The sequence below is a fragment of the Centruroides sculpturatus genome, unplaced genomic scaffold, assembly GCF_000671375.1.
Source record: "Centruroides sculpturatus isolate CEXI.00-Female unplaced genomic scaffold, Cexi_2.0 scaffold672, whole genome shotgun sequence".
NCBI classification, from domain to species: Eukaryota; Metazoa; Arthropoda; class Arachnida; order Scorpiones; family Buthidae; genus Centruroides; species Centruroides sculpturatus.
In genome coordinates this window covers 425,389-437,378 of record NW_019384845.1, presented here as the reverse complement: position 1 = coordinate 437,378, position 11,990 = coordinate 425,389, and the positions used below count along the sequence as shown (strand labels likewise).

General features: G+C 24.3%; 2 protein-coding genes across 2 annotated transcripts in view; both read right to left on the bottom strand.

The window, feature by feature from the left end:
- LOC111630377 overlaps nt 1-6,001 on the bottom strand; it is a 20,222-nt gene extending 14,221 nt beyond the window's left edge. Inside the window, exons 1-2 of the mRNA XM_023374467.1 lie at nt 5,789-6,001; nt 4,700-4,747 (exon numbers count right to left, since the gene is read on the bottom strand). Of these exons, the coding sequence (XP_023230235.1) occupies nt 4,700-4,711 (12 nt within the window). The 5' untranslated portion in view covers nt 4,712-4,747; nt 5,789-6,001. The remainder of the gene's footprint in view (nt 1-4,699; nt 4,748-5,788) is intronic.
- Nucleotides 6,002-8,040: 2,039 nt separating this feature from the next.
- The window catches only part of LOC111630368, a 10,890-nt gene continuing 6,940 nt past the window's right edge, over nt 8,041-11,990 (bottom strand). Inside the window, exons 4-6 of the mRNA XM_023374454.1 lie at nt 10,136-10,216; nt 9,144-9,251; nt 8,041-8,340 (exon numbers count right to left, since the gene is read on the bottom strand). Coding sequence (XP_023230222.1) covers nt 8,041-8,340; nt 9,144-9,251; nt 10,136-10,216 — 489 coding nt within the window. The remainder of the gene's footprint in view (nt 8,341-9,143; nt 9,252-10,135; nt 10,217-11,990) is intronic.

Below are 11,990 nucleotides of genomic sequence, written 5' to 3'. Positions count from 1 at the left end.
GTTTTTTTCAGTTTTAAGTATTTTTTATGTTTAATTAAAAATTTTTTTAAAAAAGTGGACGAGAAGGGGTTAATATCACAATTACATTCCGAATCGTTAGCCACGATATAAGAGCTACAATTAAAAATAAAATAATAAAAATTTACTTGGTGAAATAAAATGTGGTGGTGGATGTACCGGTACATACCTGGTACAAAATATTCTTCAATTGTATGAATATACTTTTAAAGAAAATTATAATTAAATATAGCTTTGTAAAGAAACATACTGTACATAAAAATATATAATATTCTTTACTTTTTAAATCTTAAAACAATGCACTTAGTCAAATAGCTCCCTACAAGTGGCTAATGGATGGAATCGAAGATAGTTGCAGAGCGTGCATACATGCGGACTGCCAAATCCCCAGGGTGCCGATACCGGTCAATGTCAAATATCTCTTTTGTCACATCACTAGTATACCTCAAAGGACGCGACAGGGATGTTGTAGATTTTAAACATTTCTCACCATAGCTGTAAAAATCTAAATATGTTAAACTTAATAGTCATTTGTTTTCTAACTAATTCGTTTTAGGACCAAGTGTCCTCAGAAATTTCCAAAATTTACAACTTTTCGGTCACTCTCATTGAACTGGAAGAATTTCTGTCTTTATTACATTAAGTAGAAATAAGTCAAAACCAGTTACTTTGTACTCGAATATTTGTAGTCTTGGGAAAAAAGTGGAAAGACAAATTTCTATGGCAACAGATACATAAATCGTAAATGTAAGGAATGTAAATTCTAGAGCTTTTTCTGTACCTCGTGCATCTCTCTCATTCATTAAATTTAGTTGTAAATGATGCTACCAAAGTAACAGTTAATTTTTTAACGTTATACAAGAATTGTACTCGTTTTTTTCTACATCCCCTTAAAGANTCTCTCTCATTCATTAAATTTAGTTGTAAATGATGCTACCAAAGTAACAGTTAATTTTTTAACGTTATACAAGAATTGTACTCGTTTTTTTCTACATCCCCTTAAAGATGAAACATACAAAATCGTAGTTTCATTGGTTTAACATTGAAATCCATGAGTAATATAAAATCGGAGAGCAGAATAAAAATATAAAATATTTTAATGGATTTTTTTTAACTCCTGTCAACTATAAAGAACTATCATAAAAACATACCAGTAAATTCTTATCAGTTGGGTTAAGTTATAAATCTACTCGTGATTCACGTAATCGGGTGAGTGCAGCCAAATATCTAGCAGGCAGGCGGCTAACAGCCCAGAACTGGTCCTGGATATNTAAACTCCTGTCAACTATAAAGAACTATCATAAAAACATACCAGTAAATTCTTATCAGTTGGGTTAAGTTATAAATCTACTCGTGATTCACGTAATCGGGTGAGTGCAGCCAAATATCTAGCAGGCAGGCGGCTAACAGCCCAGAACTGGTCCTGGATATAATTGGATGCGGTATACGTGTAGCATCCACCCAAGGTCCTAAGCTTCCACAAGCTGAACTAGGTGATGTTGGTACTCTGTAAGGCGCATGCACGAATCTGGCTTTTTGGATGGTGACAATACAGCACTTCCACTCTGCCACTAATATTTGAATATACAATAGCAATCTTATCTTTTTTTCCACGTGTAGTATAGAAATTTGTAATAAGATACATAATGCAGTTATAATAAAATATTGTGCGATTATTTTCATATAATTAAAATTAATAAGTATTTATTTTTTAGAAAATACAAGGGAAAAGGCGCATCCACCGCTTCCACTGACAGCATGCCACTGCTCCCTGACCTTCCATCACTGGCACTAAAGTTGGTTTCTACTCCAAGTACCCCAGCGATTTCCATTGCCATTTGTTTCAGTATCAGTCCCAAAACAGGAAGATTCAATGAAGCAATTTGCTTTAGCCAACATACCAGAGCATCTTAGACATCTTTGTACAGCGACTTTCTCTGGCATTTTCCAGACAGCTATGACGAAGATCCAAGAAAAAGTTTCTTAATTTCCTCTTTTTTCTTCAGGATTCCCACCAATGTTGTTGTTGAAAGTTTTTTTGTTTTGCAAATTCAGCTTGCAAAGTTTTCTTACAAATTCAGACACATTCAGACAGATTCTTTTCAAATTCAAATACAAGTTTGTATTTTTCCTTCAGTGTAAGCGTTATCAGCTTGCTACTAATAAACATGATGTAAAAAAATGCAAAACGGATTCTCCTGTGACATTGATATAGATTGTATATTTTCTTTTTGTTTATCTGTTATTATTTTATATATAAAAATACATAAAATGTTAAGGCATTTTTATTAATATGTATATATTAATAAATAAGTCAACTCCCCTCCTGAAAAAAATGAGTTCATACCAGTTTCATTTTTCTCAGGAGGGGACTGACTTATCAAACGTCTAAACGAGTGTGGGATAGCAAAACTATGTCGATTTATCTAGTGGTAATGAGTTACATGGTGTCGAGTAAATTGGAGTTTTTAATATTAATGCCTATGTAAGTCAGCCAGGACCAAAAAAACTGACTACTTAACCCACAGTGTCTAGTTATACCTATGATGACTTATGCGGACTCGACTGTATTTATAATAATTTACAATAAAAACCTTAAGAAGTTTTTTAATTTTCTCCTAAATAAATTAACCTAGATAATTTAATTTAAAACACAAATTAAAAATAAATTATTTCTTAAATTAAAGTTTTAAATGATAAAACAAAAATACATAATTTATCTATACTTATTTGAAAAATGTTAACTTAAAAGTGATAAATTGTAAATAATAATAATTTAAACACTGATTAATTCTACTGAAGATTAAGAGTAAGTGTATAATTTATAAAACTATTTGTATACTGACTTATGCAGAGCTTTGCTTATGCTTTGCTCAGAAATTTTTTGTTTCAAACTCGATTTCAGACCAGGGGCAGATCCACATAGGCTTAATCCTTAATCCCTTCCCATTGACACAAAAAAATTAAAGTTAATTTTTCAAACTTCAAAATGCTGTTTTTAAAAACATTTATGGTGGTAAATATGGTTTATCACAGTCTGCAATACAACCATCTCATACATGTTAATAAAAGATGTTTATAATTATTCAAATATTTTTAACTTTTAATGTAAAGAATTAATTAATTCTTTTATATTTAAAAATAACTTTAAATATAACTGTTTTATTTATATACTATGTTTTAATAATATAAAAATCATAAACTTACTGAGACTTGCATTGAAATATTTAAAAAGTTATCTATATCAAGGCATTTCTGCAAATTACATAAAATTATTTAGTACAAATAGTAATTATAATTTAAAATAGTAAACAATATTATTTATAATTAAATAAAATTTATTACTGAAATCAGTTTAAAATAATTATACATATGATGTAAATTAATTTAAAAATTAATCTATTGTACAGTACTTGTGTATTTAAAATTTTACTGAGATTATTTTATATATTATCTATAAATCATATTGTCTAAAATGTCTAATAAGCATATATTAATATATTAGATAAATTATGTTTAATAATTATATATGTGCAAATGTCAAAAAATGAAANCAGACATGAGTTCATATTTTTTCTTCAGCATAAGTATTGTTAGCTTTTGGAAACTCATTTCTAACAAAAATGTGTTACAAATAACTCATGATGTGAGAAAATGCAAAATCAGATTCTGCTGTGATGTTGATATAGATTGTATATTTTCTTTTTGTTTATCTGTTATTATTTTATATATAAAAATACATAAAATGTTAAGGCATTTTTATTAATATGTATATATTAATAAATAAGTCAACTCCCCTCCTGAAAAAAATGAGTTCATACCAGTTTCATTTTTCTCAGGAGGGGACTGACTTATCAAACGTCTAAACGAGTGTGGGATAGCAAAACTATGTCGATTTATCTAGTGGTAATGAGTTACATGGTGTCGAGTAAATTGGAGTTTTTAATATTAATGCCTATGTAAGTCAGCCAGGACCAAAAAAACTGACTACTTAACCCACAGTGTCTAGTTATACCTATGATGACTTATGCGGACTCGACTGTATTTATAATAATTTACAATAAAAACCTTAAGAAGTTTTTTAATTTTCTCCTAAATAAATTAACCTAGATAATTTAATTTAAAACACAAATTAAAAATAAATTATTTCTTAAATTAAAGTTTTAAATGATAAAACAAAAATACATAATTTATCTATACTTATTTGAAAAATGTTAACTTAAAAGTGATAAATTGTAAATAATAATAATTTAAACACTGATTAATTCTACTGAAGATTAAGAGTAAGTGTATAATTTATAAAACTATTTGTATACTGACTTATGCAGAGCTTTGCTTATGCTTTGCTCAGAAATTTTTTGTTTCAAACTCGATTTCAGACCAGGGGCAGATCCACATAGGCTTAATCCTTAATCCCTTCCCATTGACACAAAAAAATTAAAGTTAATTTTTCAAACTTCAAAATGCTGTTTTTAAAAACATTTATGGTGGTAAATATGGTTTATCACAGTCTGCAATACAACCATCTCATACATGTTAATAAAAGATGTTTATAATTATTCAAATATTTTTAACTTTTAATGTAAAGAATTAATTAATTCTTTTATATTTAAAAATAACTTTAAATATAACTGTTTTATTTATATACTATGTTTTAATAATATAAAAATCATAAACTTACTGAGACTTGCATTGAAATATTTAAAAAGTTATCTATATCAAGGCATTTCTGCAAATTACATAAAATTATTTAGTACAAATAGTAATTATAATTTAAAATAGTAAACAATATTATTTATAATTAAATAAAATTTATTACTGAAATCAGTTTAAAATAATTATACATATGATGTAAATTAATTTAAAAATTAATCTATTGTACAGTACTTGTGTATTTAAAATTTTACTGAGATTATTTTATATATTATCTATAAATCATATTGTCTAAAATGTCTAATAAGCATATATTAATATATTAGATAAATTATGTTTAATAATTATATATGTGCAAATGTCAAAAAATGAAAAAAATTTTTTTAAATTTATTTAAAATATCATACAATATTTACAGAAGATTGCAACATATTTAAACTTTTGTTGCTAATATAACTGGAGTTTAGAAATGAATATAGAGAAAGAATATGGTGTTTTGTAAACTTTTGTATTAGTCATTCAGTGTAGTGACTGAATAAATGATATTCTTAAATAAGGAAAAATACAATTCAAATCAAATGCATTCTACAAAGCAAATTTCTGAACAGGAATTTCCAAAATTTAAAAATAAACAAAATGTCTGTAATTAATAAAATAGTTAAAATTTGAGAAAAAATTATGATTTATTTAGAAGAAATGATAATTTTGAAAGTAATCATTTATTTTAAAAAAAATGCAGAAAAATAATTATTATGTTGTGAATTATCAATGAAAAATAAAACAATATAATGTTATGGAAAAAATGTGTTCTGAAATGTAAAAAATTAAAAAATTCCACAAATAAATTAATATATTGATATTTTGTAAATAAATTTTAAAATAGTGTCATTTCAACAGTTAACAATTTTGTACATTTTAATGTAACATTACTTATAATATTGTACAAATAAATTATGACAATAAACATATTAATAACAAAATATAACACAATACCATGTTTTATTAACTTAATATGTCACAAGCATATTAAAAAAAACATTATTTCATAATTATTTTTATAACTAACAGATCAAACTAGATATGAATAAAATATAATAAATTATTCAAACAAACCAACCTCTAAAAATGGAAGAAATGAAGATTCTAAAATAAATATAATTGCTTCTTCAATTTCTTCTACTTTCTCATTTTGTTCTTTTAAAAAGTTTGAATCTTCATTTTTTATAAGATTTTTATCTTCAATGTTATTTAGATGATTGCAAATATTACTTTCAGATTCATTTTGGTATTCTGTTTTGACTAAATTAATATTTGTATGGCAAAAATATTTTTTGGGAGAAAATTATTCAAACAAACCAACCTCTAAAAATGGAAGAAATGAAGATTCTAAAATAAATATAATTGCTTCTTCAATTTCTTCTACTTTCTCATTTTGTTCTTTTAAAAAGTTTGAATCTTCATTTTTTATAAGATTTTTATCTTCAATGTTATTTAGATGATTGCAAATATTACTTTCAGATTCATTTTGGTATTCTGTTTTGACTAAATTAATATTTGTATGGCAAAAATATTTTTTGGGAGAAAATTCCNACCAAAAAAACTGACTACTTAACCCACAGTGTCTAGTTATACCTATGATGACTTATGCGGACTCGACTGTATTTATAATAATTTACAATAAAAACCTTAAGAAGTTTTTTAATTTTCTCCTAAATAAATTAACCTAGATAATTTAATTTAAAACACAAATTAAAAATAAATTATTTCTTAAATTAAAGTTTTAAATGATAAAACAAAAATACATAATTTATCTATACTTATTTGAAAAATGTTAACTTAAAAGTGATAAATTGTAAATAATAATAATTTAAACACTGATTAATTCTACTGAAGATTAAGAGTAAGTGTATAATTTATAAAACTATTTGTATACTGACTTATGCAGAGCTTTGCTTATGCTTTGCTCAGAAATTTTTTGTTTCAAACTCGATTTCAGACCAGGGGCAGATCCACATAGGCTTAATCCTTAATCCCTTCCCATTGACACAAAAAAATTAAAGTTAATTTTTCAAACTTCAAAATGCTGTTTTTAAAAACATTTATGGTGGTAAATATGGTTTATCACAGTCTGCAATACAACCATCTCATACATGTTAATAAAAGATGTTTATAATTATTCAAATATTTTTAACTTTTAATGTAAAGAATTAATTAATTCTTTTATATTTAAAAATAACTTTAAATATAACTGTTTTATTTATATACTATGTTTTAATAATATAAAAATCATAAACTTACTGAGACTTGCATTGAAATATTTAAAAAGTTATCTATATCAAGGCATTTCTGCAAATTACATAAAATTATTTAGTACAAATAGTAATTATAATTTAAAATAGTAAACAATATTATTTATAATTAAATAAAATTTATTACTGAAATCAGTTTAAAATAATTATACATATGATGTAAATTAATTTAAAAATTAATCTATTGTACAGTACTTGTGTATTTAAAATTTTACTGAGATTATTTTATATATTATCTATAAATCATATTGTCTAAAATGTCTAATAAGCATATATTAATATATTAGATAAATTATGTTTAATAATTATATATGTGCAAATGTCAAAAAATGAAAAAAATTTTTTTAAATTTATTTAAAATATCATACAATATTTACAGAAGATTGCAACATATTTAAACTTTTGTTGCTAATATAACTGGAGTTTAGAAATGAATATAGAGAAAGAATATGGTGTTTTGTAAACTTTTGTATTAGTCATTCAGTGTAGTGACTGAATAAATGATATTCTTAAATAAGGAAAAATACAATTCAAATCAAATGCATTCTACAAAGCAAATTTCTGAACAGGAATTTCCAAAATTTAAAAATAAACAAAATGTCTGTAATTAATAAAATAGTTAAAATTTGAGAAAAAATTATGATTTATTTAGAAGAAATGATAATTTTGAAAGTAATCATTTATTTTAAAAAAAATGCAGAAAAATAATTATTATGTTGTGAATTATCAATGAAAAATAAAACAATATAATGTTATGGAAAAAATGTGTTCTGAAATGTAAAAAATTAAAAAATTCCACAAATAAATTAATATATTGATATTTTGTAAATAAATTTTAAAATAGTGTCATTTCAACAGTTAACAATTTTGTACATTTTAATGTAACATTACTTATAATATTGTACAAATAAATTATGACAATAAACATATTAATAACAAAATATAACACAATACCATGTTTTATTAACTTAATATGTCACAAGCATATTAAAAAAAACATTATTTCATAATTATTTTTATAACTAACAGATCAAACTAGATATGAATAAAATATAATAAATTATTCAAACAAACCAACCTCTAAAAATGGAAGAAATGAAGATTCTAAAATAAATATAATTGCTTCTTCAATTTCTTCTACTTTCTCATTTTGTTCTTTTAAAAAGTTTGAATCTTCATTTTTTATAAGATTTTTATCTTCAATGTTATTTAGATGATTGCAAATATTACTTTCAGATTCATTTTGGTATTCTGTTTTGACTAAATTAATATTTGTATGGCAAAAATATTTTTTGGGAGAAAATTCCATCTGTTTGATGTTTTTTATTTCTTTAAGAAATTTATATAGAATTTTTTCTATCTGTAAAGAAATTATAATTAATATTTCCATTTTTAAAATTAAGTAATTCTATATGCAAATTATTCAATTTCAATTCTATTAGTTGTATCATTTATAAATGCATAAATATACATCAATAATTTATTAATTTTTAATTTATTAAATACATTACTTTCAACTATAAATCTGAAATTAGGAATTTTCATATTAAACTTCTGTTTTTTGTTTTAACTGAGCATCAAAATTCATAATCCTGACTAATATTTTTTTAAATACCTCTTTATCTTTTTTTTTTCAAAAGAAAATAATAGCTCCATAAAATTAGGTGTAATTTATATTAATATTAATTTAATAAATAAATCAATATTAAAATTCCTTAATAACAGTTTAAGAATAATAATAATAAGAAACAAAAAATTTAATACTTGGCTTTGGCATTAATAAAATTATTACTTTACCAAAATAAATTCTTATCAATATTTTCTTCAATTACAAATTATAAAATTATTTTCAAAATATAAAATAAAAAGAATAGTTAGTGTTTCATAAATTAGAATCACAGTTTCATTTGAATATAGTGTGCATACCATTAATCCATTAATACAAAATCACCAATTGAAAGAACTACAATTGGTTTCTAAATATTACTCAGATTATAAAAAGATTCTAACTTCATTTTAAAAAAATGATTAAAAATTTAACCCAAATTACTAATAAAACCTTATATATTCAGTAGATTTATAGAAAATATAGATGTAAACGTTCAATAGAATATTGATTTTTAATCTTTTTATTACCTCTAGTACCTAAAAACATTTACTTACTTGATGATCTTTTTCTTGCTGAGCAGCTAAATAAGCATTTGCATCCCAACAAGGTCGATTATGATGATTGCATAAAATATCAAAATTGTATAATTCTTTCTTTTCATCCTATTAAAAATGCATTATCCAGATTTTTATTTTTCTTATAAACTTAGAACTGTATGTGATATGGAAACTGCAACACAAGTCAAAATTTTTAATATTAAATTAAGTATTAATTCTAAAACACATATTAAAAATTTTCTTGAAAACCACATACATTTTGAATTTTCAGTACTTTTTATTTCTTTAATACATTATATTTGCATAACAAATGAAGCATGCAATGCCATAATTTTGTAAATGCTAAAAAGAAATTTTTCAGGAGAGAAAAAATACTTTTTCTAGTGAAATGAATTTCTTCAAGTCTTGAAGAAATGTTATGGCTTGCATGTAACTCCAATTTCAAAACACAGTCCCTTACAGTACTACTATCGCCAGAATAATTTTTTTCAGTAGAAAACATTGCATTTAGAATTCATTTCTTCAATAAAACGTATTTAGAGAAAAATGGCATTTACAACATTATGGCATTGCACACTTCAAATATTCTGTAGTTTTATATTACCATAAATTAAATTTTTAATTACTAGATGTAATTAAAAAATTAATTTATACTCTATCTGTAATATATAATAAATGTTCTTGATTGTGAACAGGCTAGCATTTTGTATTAAAATTAATTTTTTTTATTAAAAAATATATTTTTCTTTCAAAAAGCAATGCCCAGAAAGGAATGCAATACAGTTTCTCAACCAAATGTAATTGGAAAAAATAACATGTTATATTGTGTGCTATAGCTTTCAAGTATGTCAAATGCAGTTGTTCAATATTTACTATCATTTCATATTTAATATAATTAAATATTGATATTTAGTTTTCAATCATAATTATGTGTTCTTTTTGAGTGTTACAGTTTCTATATCATAAAAAATTCATATTAAAATACCAACCTTTATATTTGATGTATAAACAATCTGTTTTGTAATATTATATCTATATGGGGATTGGATTCTTGGTTCAATATCATATAACTATAAATAAATTTTCATAAATTTGAATTAAAATTAATGATATTATTATTGAACTGATGAACTGTATAAAGAATATCAATACAAATTAAAAATTAAAAAAGATATAATTTTGTGAGATACCCTGTAGAAAATTGCCAGAACAGAAATGACCCTTCTCATTGTATACCCAATGCCTTTCCAACAGCTGTTAAAGACACAATATTGGTATGTAGTTAACACAGCTGAAATGTTACCTTCTAAAGTTCTCTGAAATTACTTCATTATATAGATGGAGAATAGTTACCAGCTTTCAAGATAAAAATTCAAGCAAAAGTGTCTAATAATATCAATTATAGCATGGACTGGATGTAAAAAAAATTAATGTAAGAGAACTAAAGGCAAGGTAAACATATTAGTGTATTTTGTGGTTTTGGGAAAAATTGCAATAGCAGATGAATATGAATATATATTCATCTGCCATTGAAATTTTTCAAAGATTTTGCCATTGCAAGGATTTTTCATGTTTTCTAATGATTACTTAATGACTTTAGACAAAGAGAAAGCTGTTTGATGAGTTCATAATTACAGTTTAAAATCATCATAAAACTTGCTTCATTACATAAGCCTGTAGGTTATCTGCTAAAAATTATATTCAATAGTAATCAAAATTTCTTTAATCTACTGTGCTGTATCAAAACTTAATACTTATTAATCTATTATATTATACTAGTGTTACAGTTTATTCCTTCATTTATATTAATTATTATGAGCTGGAGACTATATATGTGGTGTGAAAAAAGGATTAATTTCATTTTGCTTGATAAAGATTTACAAAGTCAATTAAAATTTGATTTTGAATATACTAATTAAAGAAATTTTTTAAATTTTTGTAACACTTGATAAATTTCTTTATTTAAATATAGCACATTGATATACTATGTAGACACTATTATATCAATAAGATAAAATGTAATGTTGATATTATTGATATGTAGCCATTTAACTATATCACCATTATATTTTACCAAACAAACAACCATGCAAACATTATAAAATAACATTTTCGTGGTATTTGAGAATTAGAATCTGTCTAATTATCTGAGAAATTTATAACTCATGTTATTTTATAATATGAATCTACTATCTAAAAAGATTCTTAACAAAAATCTGTCCCTGTACTTCTTAATTCATTCTGATTTCATTTAAATATTGAAAATATTGATTTTGCCATAAGATGTGATAAAAATTGAGTCCTTATGGTTAATTGGTTATTTATTTAATTTTATTAGTTGTGTATAAAAAATACAAAGAAATGAAATATACTAGTAACTTAGTATGCATTTTTAAATTTTGATCAAACATTTTATTTGAATATTTGAGCAAATCATATTTGAAGCATTTGAATATTTGAGCAAAACATATATGAAACTTAATCTAATTTGTTATTACAGTTGTCCCTCAATAGTCCGACGTTTTTTAATCCGACATGCTCAGTAGTCCGACGCACCTCCCGTCAAGGTACCCGTCCCCATTACGTGTCTGCTTGCACAGAAGCATGTTGCGATGTGAATCTCTCCATCCAATTCTTACTCGTCCCCATTACGTGTCTGCTTGCACAGAAGCATGTCGCGATGTGAATCTCCCCATCCAATTCTTACTCGATGACGCACATTTTGTGTGTTTTATGTGAACAGTTCTGTTCAAACAGTTGGAGTAGAGAATATTGTAAGTTATTGCTAGCAAAACAATGCGAAATATGTAATTATTTTCGGTAATCCGGACACTTTTGGTAATC